The sequence below is a fragment of the Corylus avellana genome, chromosome 3 (genome assembly GCF_965113065.1).
Source record: "Corylus avellana chromosome 3, dhCorAvel1.hap1.2, whole genome shotgun sequence".
NCBI lineage: Eukaryota > Viridiplantae > Streptophyta > Magnoliopsida > Fagales > Betulaceae > Corylus > Corylus avellana.
This window is the reverse complement of record NC_142492.1, coordinates 1,061,027-1,078,362: the sequence shown is the minus strand read 5'-3', so window position 1 is coordinate 1,078,362 and position 17,336 is coordinate 1,061,027. Positions and strand designations below refer to the sequence as shown.

The following is a 17,336-nucleotide window of genomic DNA, read 5'->3' as shown; positions in this document are numbered from 1 at the left end:
TAAAAACCTTACGGTAATCTTAAAAACCTTGAACCCTATACTCCAATCTCCAACGTTAATCTACGCATTTTATATATATATTTTTTAAGAAAATACAAGCTTGAATTAAAACCCCAAAATAAAAAACTTTATACATAAAAACCCAAAAAACTTCTTTGTACTTCAGAAGATATGAAGTACACGATACGATCAACCATTCTTAACCCAGAATTAAAGGCCAGTGCCCTCCCAACAAGGGATTTGACTACGTGTTGCCACCTCCATATGGTTATATATCCCAAGATCTATGTGATTATAACTTGTTATTCACATCCCTTTCTGCATCGATTATATTCTTGAAAGTTCCCTTATTTCTTATGCCCGGGCAAGAAATTATAACTCTACAAAATATATTTGTATCCTACAATTATCTCACAATGCTAATATGTCAGTCCCAACAATTCCTTCAAATTTTACTTTTTAAAACAAAAATTGATCCAAATATTAGCATTGTAGGATCATTATAAGATTAAAAAAAAAAAAAAAAAAAGTAGTTTTCAGCATTACTCAACAACAATTGAAAGGAGATTGGAATCCAAACCAAAAAACCATTGTTGAACCATCAGGTACAAGGAATCCACATAGAAAGCAATTGGCAACATCAATTGAATTCAATGACGAGCTTGAAACATTAATAGGGTGACTTCATGTACATCTCAAGCAAGTTGGAGGTTCAGCAGAGATATATATACACATCAACTTAGTTTTGTCTCAATCCCCCTTCCCCACTTTGAATAAAAAAAAACCTGTCAATCCAGTTGGGGACCATCAATAAACCAAGTAAATGTTTTTGGTTGCAACCAATTTGACAGTAACTAGTGAAATCACAAAAAGCAATTGAATCTCTCATGTATCCAGCACCTCACACACCAACTTCATACATTGATGTGCATCATCAATTATCATCACATCTGCGCGCAACGGTCATAATTGCTGTCCATTCTGGGTGGCGAGGGTCTTAATGGGCCATGAAACATTGGCGGTGGTGCTGTCCGATACATTGGCGGTAGTGGTGGTGGATACATTGGCAGTGGCGGTGGCGGTGGTGGTGGTTGCCGATACATTGGTGGTGGTGCTGGCGGAAGGTGGCCGTAGCTGTCATGCCATGGATAGTCAAGCCCTCCATATGGTTGATAATCATACCCTTCCAACTCTGGATAACTGTATGGAGAAGGCAGCCCATTTTCTCCATAATAATAGCCTACTCCCCTCACCTCACCATCAAACCCAATCCATTTGACCTCTGCATGTTTCCCATACCTTTCTAGTGTCCTCAAAACAGCATTTGGAGTTACTCTCCCAGTAACTTTCACAGTCCCTTGTTCAGCATCTATGGAGATATTATAACCTCCTAAGGATGGAGAAAATTCAATAGAGTTATGCTATACAATATCCCAACTTGTGTGATAGAGTAATATAATATATAGGGATTGAATTCAGATTTTTTATAGGGACAAAGCATAAATAAGGGCTAAACCAAATTTTGATAGGGATAAGTCTAATTTTTAGGCCAATAGGAAAATTTCAAAACCGAGGAGGAGCCATGGCATTTGATCCCCCCTCCTTAGATAAAGTTTTTCTCTAAATTAGGTTGAAGGGACTACCTTCAACTCAATCTATAAAATGACCATGTCTCCCTTAAGTATGTGAGAAGTATGTGCTTTTTTAATAGCATTAACAAAGTTAGAGGAAATTTTTATTTAAAAATTATGTGTTTCTCGCATACTAAGAGACACATAATAATTTTATAGACTAGATTTAAAAGAAGTTCCTAAAACCAATTTTTTTTTTTTCTATTCTCCTACAGCCCAGTTTGAATGAAACTTTTGTCCTATTTCTTATGAAAATAGGAAATACGAAGGGAAACTTCATTTACTCAGCAATTTTGCAATCATAACCTTAAATTTTAAACATTTTGCTCAAATGTAGGTATACCAACCATTTATCCTTTCAATTTTGGAGACATCTTGCTCAAATGTAGGTATACCAACCAAAAAAAAAAACCTAAAATAAATTAGACCATTAACCCATGGTTGACCGCGGGTTTGATGACCCATGGCCATGACCAAGCCGTGAGTCATGTGACCCACGGCCAAGGCAAAGCCGTGGGTCATGTGGCCCACGATCATAGAACATCTAGGTTTTTTTTGTCCTTTCTGTCTTATGTTTGTTTTATTTATTTTTTTAATAAAGAGTAAATTTATATTTTTATAAATTTTACATGGTATACTGTTTGAACATTCTGCAGTATATGAACAACTTGTGAAAATTCATACAAACTCAGTCGGTATTATATATTTCTTTCATTTTCAACCTAAAATGGCCACCGCAATCCCAATTTTTCCATTAGTTTACATATCATTTTCTTGCATATTGTTCATAAAAGAATTTCCCTTTTAGTTATTTACTGAATAATATAAAGATAAAAAAAAACTATGATAATCAATTAAAGATGCAATATGAATTGGAAAATACCATGGAGACACTGCAAGACTTCCATCACCTTTCTCCTACATGTCTCACACTGTGAATTCACTTTCAGAACACAACTCTGCAAAGACAAGATAACATAAAAAACAAAATCATATAAAACGAGAACGAAAATAAATTTGTTAAACAAATACAACAACAATGCAAAATAGAAAAGATTAGTGTTTCAATCTAACCATTTCCGCAGAGTGCTCCATTGCAGCAACCTTTGATGGAGTTCTCTCTTGCTAGGCGGCAAAAATTATATATTGCAACTTTTAATTTATTTCAATGGGTGTCTGGGATTGAAGGAGAATGAGAATTGTTTTTACCTATGAAGAGATTAATCCCAGAAAGCTTTGAAAAAGTGCGTGCCTTGACGTTCATTTTCAAGTTACTATTCTGAGAATATATTCTCCTTAAATATATATTACATATTACATTGCTATTATTGTCCTAAAATATTATCAATAATATATTATTGATATTATTAAATATATTGTCCTAAAATCTCGCCCTTGGCAATCCATAATACATATTACATTGATATTATTTTCTCCTATTACTGAATATCACAGAATAAGGACCTGGTGTTTTATAAGGAAAGGATCGTAGAAAGTGATTATGATGTATAATTTGATAGTTTTGTAATTTACTTTTACTTTTCTTCCTTTTTTAGCTTGGGTCCAATCGCCGGTTGAGATTAGGACACATATTTCTTGTCTCTTGTCATGGGATACATCCTACCCTACAACGGGACACATGTCCACGAGTATCCGAATTTGACCTTCTTACTGGCAATATTAACATGCCCATCCAACATTTAAATATACAGGTCCCACATGAAGAGTGTAATTAAATGCACAATTTTAAACAATAAATTGCAATTTATTATGATTTTATCAAATGCTTAACTTATTTTTTAAAATTACAATTTTTAAACCTCACATTTTAAAATTGCAATTTGCAAACTCAAACCACCGAAATCCATTTGCTTTTTTTTAAAACTGTTTTTCTGAAAGTATTAGCCATATGCTCAATAAATCGCGCAATCACCCTGTGCAGTCATAAACGCATAACCTACTGCGAGTTACCGATATGCATTATGCAGTAACATTGGAATATCCCACACTGCTTTTATTTATGGAATTGTGATACTAAAAGTCTAAAAGGTGCCTTCCCCCTTAATTATTCGATTTTCCATAAATAAATATTGGAATTAAAAAGTAAAAAAATTAAAATCTTTATTAACTACAAATTTGCTTCTGTTAGCGTAGTTACAACGAACTAAGGGGACCAAAAACAAAATAATGCAAAGAAATAGTTTATGGGTTGATGAAAAGTTAAGCCATTGATTAAAGAATAAATAGGGGAGCAAGTAAAATGGAGATGAATCATTTCATGATCCATATTAGATTTTACAACATCTAACGACATACATGGTGCCACATTATTTAAAATCTTAACTAACGTGACAGCGTAGACAATAGATAAACCATTAGATGCTTTGAAATATAATATGAACCATGAAATCGTTCATCTCCGAGGATCCTATTATGTCATTAACCTACCCTATAACGACACACAAATGTATTGTATTCATCTCAAAACATAACTCAACCTACCTACCATTAGGGTCTTAATTTTTTTTCCCCCAACAGCCACTCATAGGTGGATCAGGATCCTCTCCATTCCAAGTGAACCCTTAAACCACCAACTCTTAATCAAAGGTTGTCAATAATTTTACAAGAGTAATGATTTCGATATGCCAAATCCGAACCCTTAAATCCTTTTTTTTTTAAGGTTATTTATAATTTGTTTTAGCAAACATTAAAAGATGGCCCATAACTATGGTAACATTGTTTGAACTGATTATGTTTCGAATATTGCAGAAAGAATATGATTGTGCTCCCAGATGGTAGCAGATACAACCGAAAATATCAGATGAGTTAAATGTGCACTCCACCTTGAATCTTAGATGGTATGTACTCTTTTGACAAAAAGGATAGTGAATGCACAGACAATGCTTCAATCTCGAATTTCACTCCTCTTTGCAGCATCAACTCTAATTCCAACCTTTCATGGATTAACAAAAAAAAATACCACTTAAATAACTGCGTGGTCCAGGCAAACAATGATAATAGAAAAATACCATAAAATGTCACAGAATTTTACCTCCATTTTGGGACTTCCCTTTGCAGGTAGCATCTATTTAACATGGCTTCAATTTTCCTCCTATCTGACAGAAACAACAGGAACCTCAGTAGAAGGCAACAGATATAAGTCAATCTGAAACACCACAAGTAAGTCAATCTTTCACCTTGTGCTGTCAGAGGAAGGAGACACTGCTGTGGAAGACAGTATTTCTCAGAATCTGAAGGAAAAGCTCCAAGCCAGCATACCTCTGGACAGCGCAGATACTTTGCATCATAGGCCATTTGCTACCAAAATAAAAGAGTAAGAGAAGAAAAAAGGGTCAAGTTGCATTAAAAAAAAAAACCTCGAACTTCACAGAAATTAGGCAGAAAGTTTACATGGCTCTCATAGGTTTCATATAGGCAGTCCTAGTTGCCAGTTTACATGCTGTTTTGCTTGCTCGAGCGAATAAATAAACAACATTATCATAAACTATTTAATAAACCTAACCATTGAACCAAACCGATACGTGGTCAGAATGTCGAAGCCGTAGGGATCACAATCTACCAAGCAATAGGCAGGTAAACACAACTTGTCAATGAGAAGCCGCAAAAACCTATTTGATACAAATTCATATATTCATAAAAGCCCAAATACATATAGCAAAACAAACTGATTGAGCGACATATATGGCCATATACTGAGACTTGTTGGAAACTGCAAAATGGAAATTTTTACCTTCTCGTGGGGATATCTGGATAGCCTCTTCCCTGTCAAAAAGATACAGTCAAAAAGGATTTTGAGACCGGGAAATGACTTAAGGAAGAGCTTACTGTGATGACAATGCAACGGTGTGCATTGCAGAATTGATCATTTGCTAATCGCTCGAATACTGCATGTCATTAACGGTCCAGTTAAAAGCAAGAAAATCAGGAATCATGCTTCATTTCAGTATTGCCATAAAAATTGCTTACCCGATTCCTTCTCCACAACTAGAATGTAGTGAGCAACACTAACAATATCTATGTAAAAGAATCAAGGAGAATTTCACTAGTCTATGATCAGCCTGCATTCTCAATCATATGTGACGTTTAGTCACAAATATTATAAACAATCTATGCCCATAATGCTTGGGAAACATTAGATAAAACCTTCAGTTGATATCCAACTATGCCTGCAAAGAATATATATTGGTCTGAATTGTCCCATATATTAGTATCTAACAATTTGGATACCTTTGACTTCTTCAACGTGAACAGGAATGGGGTGGGCCTGCAAGAGAACCCAACCGGCACATATTTTAGTCACTGACACAATTAATTCATCTAAACAGTACCCATTCTTACCATGTTAGGACGATTTATGCAATCAAATTTCCTTCTGTTTTCTAAGAATCTTATCCACCCCATCACCAACCTGAAAGCGAAATAGTGGGATCAACGAACTTTAGCAGTTCAGCACAGCTTATAAAGAAACTACATTGAAATTGACATAGCATATTACTGGTAGCTCAGGGAAAAAAAAAACGACAGCATATTATGGGTCGGCAGTGTAGTGGAGAAAACTCCAAATTGAACCCCCCCCCCCCCCCCAAAAAAAAAAAGAAGTGAAGTTCTGCATTGGTCCCCTTCACAACTACATTATTTTAAATGACTTGAACAAAATTCAGTCTTGGACCTCTTGGTGGAGACTAATGAAATGTACATAACTGAGGGTAGATCTCAAAATTCGATGACCATCAGATATAATTAGCTCAGCATATATAGCATAGACTGCTTCTGTGAATGTCATATATCCTAAAATTTAAAACTACCCATTTTAATATTCATCTAGTCAAATTTATACTACGTTTTAGTGGCGATGAAGAACCTACACTGGCATGGAATCATATAATCTATTCTCTGATCAGTAATACATATAGAAAATAGGCAAACAACACTTGAGTATAAACTAATGACTTCCGTTTCATGAGATCATCCCCAACTGATAGTGTTATCCCTTAGGGCTATGGAATGAGAATTCAGATAGCAATGAGTATGATTGTTCTTATCTTACAAGGACTGAGTGTGATCTCAAGTACCTACCCTTTCCCAACAGAAACCTGCCAAAAGAAGACAAAGGATGTAAATGTTCCAACAAACTTAAAAATGATAAGTGATAACACAGTGACAAAGGTTCTATGAGCGTTTAACTACTTAAATCTTACCCCCATATGTTAGGTATATACCATGAAGGGTTTGTAGACTCCAGGGAAAAAAAGTATTATACAAATGAAAAAGAAAGCATATAGACAATACCTACCACATTTAGATTGTGGCGACTGCATTGCATCAGGATACATATGTCATTGATTGCCCGGTCTACAACTGACTGTTCTGGCTTGCAAAATAACCAGAAGAACTTGAAGAAAGCGAGGATATCAAGCAGAAGAAAACTGACATCCATACTAGAAAATATAATATCTACTTTAAAGTACAGATTTGTGCAAAATATCTAAGCACTAACTTATGCCGTTCAACATAACTGACAATGTTACAAATGCAAGCCTGAGTACATTCAAAGATGTCTAATTATCTCTCATAACTTTTTCCTCATATTTATGCATGTGACTTTCTTCAATATAAAGTGATTTCACAAAGTCTAAAATAAGGGGGAATGCTAAAATTTGTAACACTGAACATGCCTTTTTAAGATTCCAAGTCAGAGCAACAGGGAAACTTCAACATAAACTCACAGAAGACTAGAAGTTCTACATTTTTATGTTATAACAAGAAATATTATCTGTTATAACAAGAAATATTATCTGACATTGGTACCAAAATTAATTCAGATTTACCTGAAAATACAGATGGATGCATGTAATATATATCTCTCTTAGACCCATGCCTATTTTCTTGCAGAAGTTTCTGAACAATCAACAGCACTCTAAGCAAGACATCTGAAAGAGACTTAGAAAACTCATAGTCATTGAAGGACCTAATAAGTTTTATTTGTTTGTGAGGCAGAGAGTTAGTATATTCCATTTAATTCAGGACTCACGGCAAGGTTCATATAAATTTAAGTCAAGGTCAAGCACCTACTCACCCAGCCTGTGTACATGGCTTTCCCTTCGAAGTGTGAGAGTTTCCTTCCCATTCAACAAATCAGTGCTGCAATAGCTGCATCAACGACAGTAATGCTTAAACTAAAACCCACCGATTCTTAATGAGTTTCATGAAAGTAACTGGTAACCTCATCTTAATTTTACTTTTGCTATGAACTCCAATTAGAATACCATCTATGCACATTTCTGCACCAATCACTAAACAACTGCATAGAATAACAATTATCCACGCCCAATGGTGCTGTTTTTTTTTTTTTTTTTTTTTTTTGTGACATAAAACCTCAACAAACCAACCTCTTGTCGTGTACAAGGTCACTGAGTAAACTCTAGATACTCTAGGCCTACTCCTAATCATGGTATCGGTCCAGCAATTCTTAGGAAAATCCCGGTTCTCTCTATCGTCAAGCTTTCATTCCTCAATCGACTATTTTGTTCCTTCATATTTGGATGAGAGAGAGTAATGTAGAAAACTTCATGGGAGTTATTGCACGAAGATTATATGGCTGGATTCGAAAGAAAAGTTCGACAGAAGAGCCATTTGAACGGGCATGCACTACCGTTTGAACAAGTGCAGCAGCAGCAAATTTAAGGTTTCTTTTACGATTTCAAGTCGTTTTAGGATGTTTTAAGGGCTATTTTCATCCTAAGTTATGACTAGGGTTTCATAAAACTGATACATTTTCGGTTCCATGGAGCTAGACTAGTGAGCTATTATGCTTTCTTCAAAGGATGGCTGCTTCCAAGCCCACCACCTGGTTGCCATCGCTCAATCACTTCCTTTTCCATTAAGTGATTGGTTAGGGAACTATTCTCGTAAGATGATACACACTAGCTAACAGTCCACCTGGTGCTACATCATAAGCACATTGGGAACATAGATAATTGCAACCATATACACATAAAATGACCGCTTCTGGTAATCTTGGAAGTCTTAAAATGTGTTATTTGCTCCAATTAACACCAAAAGCTCTAATAGCATTGCTATTAACCAACATTATCGCCGAGTAGTAGGTAGAATTGTTTTCTTTCATCATACATTAGGCCGGCTTCTTTAGCCAATCTCAAACTATCGCTACTATCACTATCCGTTGAATTTTAACAACCAAAATAACAACAATTCTTTCGCTATAAAGCAATAACCAAATGCATGTAATCCTACATTTCCTTCTTCATGAAACAGTTATGGAGATAAACAACTGCAGAAGTCTCTAGGTGAAGCATTGATATGACTAACATACATGATGCATTTTTCTTAAAATTATTCATGCATTTCAATTTATGCAACTACCTAATTCCGTTATATGCACGAACAGTTCGTCAAAAAAAATTAAGCGATTCAATTAGGCGCTGAAAATGGATACATTTTTTTTAGCTTGAACGATATTCTATAAAAGCTGCCGTTCGATCTTCGACTAGATTTTCATAATCCAAATACGATCGTTGAGGGAAGAGAAGAGAACCGAACCAGATCGCGTTAGGATTCGTGCAGTAATTTCTGAACCGGTCGATGAGAACAATCGGCGACCGTCCGTTGCTCAGATCTTCCACTATAGTTCGTGTGAACTCTGAAAATCAAAGAAAAAATTTCTTGAAAAATCGAATTGGTAATTGGAATGTGGTTGGAGAGTGTGAGAGATTCAAGGATTTTTGAATTTGAATTTGAACTCTTCGGCTTCTGACCTCTGATTTTTCGTAGCAAAACGCTGCGCTCTGAGCTCGAACGCTTTCCCTCCATTTTTCTTATCCAAGAGTGCGGCTACGATTTTGTGGGTATTTATAGGTAGGCCCGGATCATAATCTTGGCAAAACGGTTGTTACAAAAACGACCGTCCTTTTGGTCAAGGATAAATATTTAAACTACATATCGTTTATAAGCTTTTTGAATCGAGTCGAATTGAATATTTGAATGTTTAAGTTTAATTTGTTCAATTTTGTTTGAAATACAAGTCGATCTTGACCTTATCACCGAGTTAAATAATCTTTCAAATCTAATTTATTTATTTTCCAAACGAATCGGGGTTTGTTCATAAGTTCGCACGCTCAATTAACTTAATGATTTCTTATATATATAAAGTAAATATTATCATTGGAGCTAATTAGATCAATTAATTTGTATTTATAAACTTATAAAAATTAACATTACCAAATGTTATATTTGTAGTAAATCATATATAATTTTTTTTATCAAGAAAATGACTATCTATCTATATTATATTTTTATAACCTTATCTAGAATATTAAACAATCTAAAAGTGAAATACCATGATGGTGCCCCTTTAGTGGATTGATTGAGAATAGTTTACCTTAATTAGAAACACTCAAGTTCGTGTGTTTTTTTTTCCCTCACCAACTATAATTTTCCATGAAAGAGATACTCACATGTCCTAAAGCACCTCAAAGTTGATGATCCAACTTTATAAACCCATATTTTAGTTTGAGTGATAAGGAAACTTATTGCATGCTTAATTGTCACAATTATGATCAACTTGTGTATGTCACATAACAGGTCTTTTGGGAAACTGGATAGGGACATAGTGTTGGAGGTAAAATGGTAAAATATTATGTGTTTCAACCCATTAAGTAACAATATAAGAAACTAAACCCTACCGTAGCTCAATCGGCTGGGACTATACCTTATGAAGCGGAGGTCACTAAACAATAATGTTGGGAAAATAAATCACTTGACCCCACTCAAACAATTCATTACCTGAAAATTAATTGCATAACTGCACTACTAATCAGACAATTTAAACCTGTCACGTGACAAGCATCCAAAAGCCATATTCTAGAGTCTCTCATCTTAAAAAATGTTACTCTCTCAAAAAAAATAAGGAAGATCGATGAGATACGCTTTCTCTTTCTAAACTTTTTTCACGCTTAGTTATTTTGTCAAATACTGTACTAACTTAAGCATCGGAGTGTTACAAATTCTCAAAAACCGGCAAATTTTCACTCACCATTTTCTCTTTTGTTTTGCAAGAGCCTTGTCGCTGGTCGTATCGTCTGAAAATTGCTTCAACAAGTAAGTTACAAGCACCGGCAGCTTGCCAAGCTCTGTATAAGCTTGCTTGTGAAAATGGGTATGGCCATTGCTATCAAGTGAAGCTTCCTTTGTATTTTCCAGCTTAATTTAACGAAGTACGGGAGAAGTGGGAAAGTTCCTTTCAATAAACAAACTATACTTGAAATTTTGCGGGAAATTGCAATTAACGTCCCGTTCTGCCACCCAGCTAGTTTAAATCATTTGCCGCTCAAATTTTCTCTAACTGATCAGGGCAAACCTCCTTCATTGGTAAGCCAAACTTCAGTTCCAACTTTTTCAGCATAATTTTTTTCAAAGTTGAAAAGTTTATATAGGTAGAGTGTTGTTAAAGTTACTGTAACTTTTATTACAATTCCTTACAAACTTACGTGATAGTCCATGTGATGCTTAACATATCAACCACAAAGTAATTCATGTGGTGCTTTCACTCATGTAGACTGTCACATGAATTTGTAAGGGAAATTATAGTAAAAGTTGCAGTAGTCTAAGTATTTTCCATATAGGTAATGCTTGGTCATTGTTGCTTCACACTTCAAATAATTAAGGGTGATTTTGGTTTTTTCGTTTAAATCATGTTGTAGCAGAAGTAGTTTCCCTAGAACTCTTGAGAATAAAGCTTGCCTGTGTATTTGGGGCATCATCAAACTTGAAAGAAAAAAAAAAAGAAAAAAGAAGTAGAACATGAATTTGTGTAGTTAGTGGCAATTATGATAAGTGTACGTAGTTTAAAGGGTGAAATTTTGTGGTCTCAAGAATGTTGTCTATCTGAACTTGTTCACAGTTAATGCAGGAAAAGAGGGATATGAGCCTATATTCTTGACAGAAACTATTATTGCAAGTTAAAGGTTTAAACATTATTGCTTGTAATTGTTGTTTACTTGATTGATTGAGGATTTGGAAGCAAACTCTAATGCGTCCATGCATATGCAGGTCTTAAAAGAGTTGCTGGATCATCACAATGGCCTGCAATGCTTCTGAAAAGGCTGTGCTGTCAGAAGTAGTAGAGCCTACACCCCAAGAAAGTAAGACAAATGCTCTTAAGAGAAGAATATATGGCTGTTTTAAGGGTGCTCCCCTTGCAGATTCTGTTCCTGCAGAGGCAAAAGCCACCTCCCCAACTCCTCTTTTTGGATCCATTTCTGTGAAACTACACCCAAGTATAAAGCAAGTAGGCATGTTCGTGGGCATCTACATAAGCGTGGGATCCATGTGCTTCTTCGTCCTCAGGAAGCAGCTCAAGGGGAAGTCAACAAATGGACTTGTTGACTCTATTTATTTCTGTATTTCCACACTGACCACAGTTGGATATGGAGACCTTGTGCCTGATAGCATCCTTACAAAATTACTCTCCAGTTTTTTTGCTTTTGCAGGAATGGGTCTTGTTGGACTTGTCCTGAACAAGACAGGAGACTATTTTCTGGAGAAACAAGAGAGAATGTTTCTGAAAGCCATGCACCTGCATAAAAAACTTGGTCCAGATGAATTTGAAAAAGAGTTTGATACCAGCAAAGACAGAAGACTTGCATTGACAAACTTTTTAAAGCTAATTATCACTATTTCAGGGCTTGTAGTTTTTGGATTACTCCATCTAGCAGTTGTTGATGAATTCGATTTTATTGATGCAATTTACTGGATTTCTATTACTATCACCACCCTGGGCTATGAGGATGAAAGCTTCAAACACACAAAAGGCCGTATTTTTGCAGTATTTTGGATGTTGTCAAGTACTGTATCTTTAGCCCAGTGCCTCCTCCAAGTTATTGAGCTAAAATTTCAGTGCAGGCAAAGGGCATTCGTCAAGAGATTTCTCGCTCAGAGGATGACAAATGTAGATCTGGAGGCTGCAGATCATGATGATGATGGGGTTGTAGAGTAAGTTGAATTTCTTCAATTCAGATGTAGTTTTTGTTTGTGAATTGTGGGATTCTCTTAAACTTTCTTTTTCCATCTTCATTTCCATAGGGCTGCTGACTTCATCTTATCTAAGCTCAAAGAGATGGGGAAGATCAGCCAAGAAGATATTTCACTTGCAATGAAGGAGTTTGAAGCCCTTGATCAGTCAGCAGCTGATCCAAAGGCTCCTGAACCATCCCAAACAGAGAAGAAGTGAATTACCTACTTATTAGTAACAAAGCAGCTTTTGAGTATTGATTACTACGCTTGCTTGTGAAACAAAACAATAAATGTGAGAGCATTACTAAGAACTACTTGTAAGTTTGTAATATCATCTTTCAGTATCAATGTCATGATTTACTTTGTCTATGTAACAATTTCATCAATTTGAAGAGCTTTCTCCCCATGTAATCTTATAAAATAGGTCTTTGCTTCACATGTGAGTGTCCCTTCCTTGTATAGTACATAGATAAAAAATATGTGTCCAATAAAGATGAAACAGAGAACAGATTTGTGTTGCAGATTTCTGAGCAATGCACTCAAATTACACTTCATGATTTAATCAATAATGGATAAAGTTTTCCTTCAAAATTTCCTCAACTTAGTTTATAATTCTCGAGTACATTTTTAATAGAATTAACGGAGCATGTAATATCTGTTGAAGTTCACCGGGCAGACCCTTAACAACCACAATGCAATTTCCAGCCTCTCATGGAAAAAGCTGTAGCCATTAACAACCATAATGGTGTCTAAGCATTGATACTCTCAAGTTGCTTAGGGCTAGTCTAATCTGAGTTCCTCTCAAGCATTCGATTTCTGAGATTCTGATTTCTAGGAACAAGATACTAAATAAGAGTCTCTACATTTCAGTGTTTGATAGCTACCACATCCAAGGTAGTAATTTCAAGGAATGAGATACCAAGGTAATTACAACTATCCAGAAGTGCTAGGCACATCAGCACTATCACTTCAAAACGATTAGTTAAATTTCAATTGGAGCTCACTAGAATCATATATAAACCCAATCTCATCTAGTAAGAAACTAATGGGACTCAACACCCATGAGCTATAATCCACCCACTTTATGTGACTAATCATATTTTCAATGTAAAACTGAGGTGTTACAGTAATTGTATGAAGTGTTTCTCTTGAAGTGTTGATTAAATAATTACATTCATTTCTTTCTATTAGCTTAAGTTTTTGGAACAAGTTGTGATTTAACATGATATCAGAGCTAAAAGTCATGAGCTCGAACCTTGACTTCGTCATTTACCTCCCATTTCAACTAAATATTTCACTGGTTGGGCATCACCTATTAAATAATTAAAAGGAAGTTTGAGTCCACATGTGAGAGAGATTAAATTCATCTCTTCCTATCAACTTAAGCTTTTGGGACAAGTGCTGATTTAACAGTTTCGATGTTTGTGTTTGGTTAGAAGATGATTTTCCTGGGAACACCACCAATTCAAAGCATTATTCCAAGTACATTTCTCCCAGATTTTTTTTTCTCTTTGGAAAGTGTTATACCTCCCACTCCCAGTTTGCGTAAGAGAAATGAAGAACACAGTGAACCTAAATTTTGAAAAAATATTGGAGAAAACTTGTTTTTCTTATTAAGAAGTGCAATCGCAAGAGCTATTCAAACCCACAGGCGGGGAATCTCAAAAAAGAATACCTTTCTTTGGTGGGCATCAAATTCTTATTAGAATATGTGGGAATTTGATTCCCATGGGCATCAATTGAATTTTTACTAAAATTTGAACCAAACACAGTAATCTTAGTTTACCACTGAGATTTCTAGAAATGACCATAGATTCCATGAACGAAACCGCCCTTAATGTTTTTTAGATTTTATTTCCTTGTGATACACAAGTTACAGCTACTTATCTATGGAAAATATCTGGACTATTGCTTTTGTTTTCTTTATTCTATAGGAAATTTTGTCAGTTAGCCCCAAGAATTACATAAAATTTCTTCCTACAGAAGTATCTCTATGCTCTTCCTACCCTTACTCTCTTCACGCTTAGGCCTCCCTCTCTCTCTCTCTCTCAGTCTCTCTTTCCTTGTGTATGTGTGTGTGTGTTGAACTTCCTTGCTCAACTCAAGTACAAAGGTTTGAACTTACTTTTTATTTCAGTGAATGTAAATTATTATTTTTTTTTGGAATGATGTTTTATTACTGATATAATTTGCTGCAATCCTTCCTTTTTGTTCTTTATTAATCATTGTAGGAGAAACTATGTTGTATACTTATATTTGAATACTATTCTTTTAAGATATCTGGAAATAAAATGCGGCTCTGGAACTTGGAAAAAATATTAACAAAAATTTAATATAATTACTTCAACACACTGGAAAAAGAACATGAACTGATGTTTGGTGGAAATTATGTTTATAGTTTAGAAGCAGAACTTTTTGTCTATCACAAAAAACAAATGCTCAAGTTTTATTGTCATAAGAATGTTGTCTATCATGTACCAATAATGGTATTTTTTAAAAAACACTAAAACTTTATTGCTTAAATGGTAATTTAACAGTTTCAATGAAATCTGAAAGTAGTATGTAAAAACAAATTGGCTTAACATGGCTAATTAGAATCTCTGATGCAACTGCATGCTGCAGAGGTCCTCTTTTGCTGAATCATTTTAATGGCCTGCAACAATACAAAACTGAAAGAACCCTTGCAATCAGGTTCAGTAACTCCTACACCTCAAACAACTATGACAGATGCTCCTAGGAGAAGAAAATCTTGGATAAGTAAAAGTGCTTCATTTGCTCATTCTGTTTCTATGGAGACAATTGGCAGTGTTCCAACACCTGGGAAACTAGATCCAAATTTAGTGCATGTAGCCATATTTTTGGTTGTCTACTTGACAGTAGGAACTTTGTGTTTCTACCACCTGGGGCCCCAGATGAAGGGAAAGAAAACAAGTGCAATTGTTGACACATTCTACTTCTGTATTGTGACAATGGCAACTGTTGGATATGGAGACCTTGTGCCTGATAGTGTCCTTACAAAACTACTCGCCTGTGCTTTTGCCTTCACAGGAATGGCTCTGGTTGCAGTAGTCATGAACAAAGCAGCAGACTACCTCATAAAGAAGCAAGAAGATTTAGTAGTAAATGCTTTAAATATGCAACTAGATGTTGGTCCAACTGAGATCAGAAAAGAGGTCAGGACCAAGGGAGTGAGATACAGGTGTTTGTTGGTCTTTATACTTCTTTTGGTGCTCATATTTGTTGGGACAACATTCCTAGCTACTGTAGAGAAGTTGGACCTTATTGATGCATTTTATTGTGCTTGTGTTACCATCACAACCCTAGGATATGGAGATCAGAGCTTCAAAACCAAAGGCGGCCGCATTTTTGCTGTGTTTTGGATACTCATTAGTACTATTACCTTGGCTCAGTTTTTTGTCTACATTGCTGAGCTAAACACTGAATCCAGACACTGGGAATTGGTCAAGAGGGTTCTTAGTAGGAAGATGACAGAAGCAGATGTGGAGGCAGCAGATCTTGATCAAGATAATTCTCTACAGTAAGTTGGTCTCTTTTACTCTGAACATGAGCTGAGCTCTCTTATGATTATGAGTTTTACTCTTTCTCTGCTGTGAATTCTAGTTTCCTTAAGAGAAGATTATTTTTGCCTATAAATAAAGGTCATATCAATAGGTTTATATACACACTTTATATTGTTGTTGTTTTCCTTCCATAGGACTGCTGAGTTCATCCTGTATAAGCTTCAAGAGATGGGCAAGATTAGCAAAGATGATATTTCACTTGTAAAGGAGACGTTTGAACATTGTGATGTTGATCAATCAGAAACCTAGACAGCCTGACATAATATTGCTTCAGTCATCTCAAACAGACAAGTGACTTTATCAATGTGAAGACTTCTACACTTAAAAAGTATTGTAAGTGCTACTTATATTTGTAACCCCAACTTTATACTTATAAGTTATAAATCAATGTCATATTTTTGCTTTATGGCTAAACAAGTTCCTCAATGAGAAGCACTTTCTCCCTATTTAATCCATAGATTTGCTAAACTATGTCTTTTCAGACCATGTGGATGTCTCTTTCCTGTAAAAAAAACATATATCAAAAATGCTTTATGTATCAAAGCTGAAACAGACGATAAAGCTTAACTAATTCATTATGCTGACTATTTGTGTCATGGAACTGCTCATTTGCTAATTGTTGGATGGAGTACTGCTCTAAAATCCAAACAAGCATAGTAAAAATAAATAAATACGGCTGCGCTCCAAGTTATTTTGGTTTGGCTTAGTTCAGTTACGGTTAGAATTGGATTAGTTGGAACTGGGATACGTGTCCAATATCAGAATATAAAAGACACGTGTTTCAATCCCAAAGAGTTCAATTCTAGTTGAAACTGGACTCAAGCCAAATCCAAGAAACACCAATTTTAAGGATTTAGGGAAAAAAAATAAAATTAAAAGATAAATATATTATAAGTCCCTGAGTCATCCCGCAAAAAAAAAAAAAAAAAAAAAAACTCCGTAAGTTTTTTTTTTCAAAAATTTACTCAATGGTTCAATCGAAATGCCAATAAAATTCCTATCGTCAAATTTTTTTAACTGCCGTTAGATTAGTTGAAACTCACCGTTTTGCCACGTCAACATATCCAATTTT

General features: G+C 35.3%; 2 protein-coding genes and 1 pseudogene across 5 annotated transcripts; 2 read left to right on the top strand and 1 right to left on the bottom strand.

Moving 5' to 3' along the window:
• Window positions 1-1,306: 1,306 nt before the first annotated feature.
• Window positions 1,307-9,482, bottom strand: ATSPO11-1 (Spo11/DNA topoisomerase VI, subunit A protein). 2 transcript variants are annotated; one of them, XM_059587154.2, is made up of 17 exons: window positions 9,428-9,482; window positions 9,213-9,312; window positions 7,729-7,802; window positions 7,481-7,582; window positions 6,946-7,019; window positions 6,729-6,745; window positions 5,991-6,060; window positions 5,880-5,916; window positions 5,619-5,666; window positions 5,478-5,536; window positions 5,383-5,414; window positions 5,155-5,260; window positions 4,829-4,949; window positions 4,684-4,747; window positions 4,475-4,584; window positions 2,515-2,590; window positions 1,307-1,390 (listed from the first exon to the last, which is right to left on the bottom strand). In XM_059587154.2, the coding sequence occupies exons 1-16, from the start codon at window positions 9,480-9,482 to the stop codon at window positions 2,559-2,561; spliced, it is 1,101 nt and encodes a 366-aa protein (XP_059443137.2). In that variant the 3' UTR covers window positions 1,307-1,390; window positions 2,515-2,558. The 2 variants fall into 2 exon arrangements, with proteins under 2 accessions (XP_059443137.2, XP_088370721.1); XM_088514595.1 differs by lacking the exons at window positions 1,307-1,390; window positions 2,515-2,590 and having other exon boundaries at window positions 4,495-4,584; window positions 4,684-4,743.
• A 1,492-nt stretch (window positions 9,483-10,974) lies between these two features.
• Window positions 10,975-13,119, top strand: LOC132175242 (two-pore potassium channel 1). 2 transcript variants are annotated; one of them, XM_059587115.2, is made up of 3 exons: window positions 10,975-11,039; window positions 11,721-12,662; window positions 12,753-13,119. In XM_059587115.2, exons 2-3 carry the CDS (start codon window positions 11,749-11,751, stop codon window positions 12,898-12,900), a joined length of 1,062 nt encoding a protein of 353 aa, XP_059443098.1. In that variant the 5' UTR covers window positions 10,975-11,039; window positions 11,721-11,748; the 3' UTR covers window positions 12,901-13,119. The 2 variants fall into 2 exon arrangements, with proteins under 2 accessions (XP_059443098.1, XP_059443097.1); XM_059587114.2 differs by lacking the exon at window positions 10,975-11,039 and adding an exon at window positions 11,572-11,635.
• A 1,586-nt stretch (window positions 13,120-14,705) lies between these two features.
• Window positions 14,706-16,653, top strand: LOC132176361 (two-pore potassium channel 1-like; annotated as a pseudogene). Its single transcript, XR_015911774.1, has 3 exons — window positions 14,706-14,796; window positions 15,306-16,221; window positions 16,399-16,653. The product of XR_015911774.1 is annotated as a two-pore potassium channel 1-like (transcript).
• Window positions 16,654-17,336: the final 683 nt, after the last annotated feature.

What these genes read in the sequence shown, in the direction of transcription:
- LOC132175242 (XM_059587115.2), top strand. Translation starts at nt 11,749, where the DNA reads ATGGCCTGCAATGCTTCTGAAAAGGCTGTGCTGTCAGAAGTAGTAGAG. An exon ending in GATGATGATGGGGTTGTAGA is followed by an intron (nt 12,663 to 12,752) that starts GTAAGTTGAATT and finishes TCATTTCCATAG; the next exon opens with GGCTGCTGACTTCATCTTAT.
- ATSPO11-1 (XM_059587154.2), bottom strand. Translation starts at nt 9,482, where the DNA reads ATGGAGGGAAAGCGTTCGAGCTCAGAGCGCAGCGTTTTGCTACGAAAA. An exon ending in ACGAATCCTAACGCGATCTG is followed by an intron (nt 7,803 to 9,212) that starts GTTCGGTTCTCT and finishes TCGTTGATGCAG; the next exon opens with CTATTGCAGCACTGATTTGT. An exon ending in TCACGTTGAAGAAGTCAAAG is followed by an intron (nt 5,667 to 5,879) that starts GTATCCAAATTG and finishes TCTTTTACATAG; the next exon opens with ATATTGTTAGTGTTGCTCAC.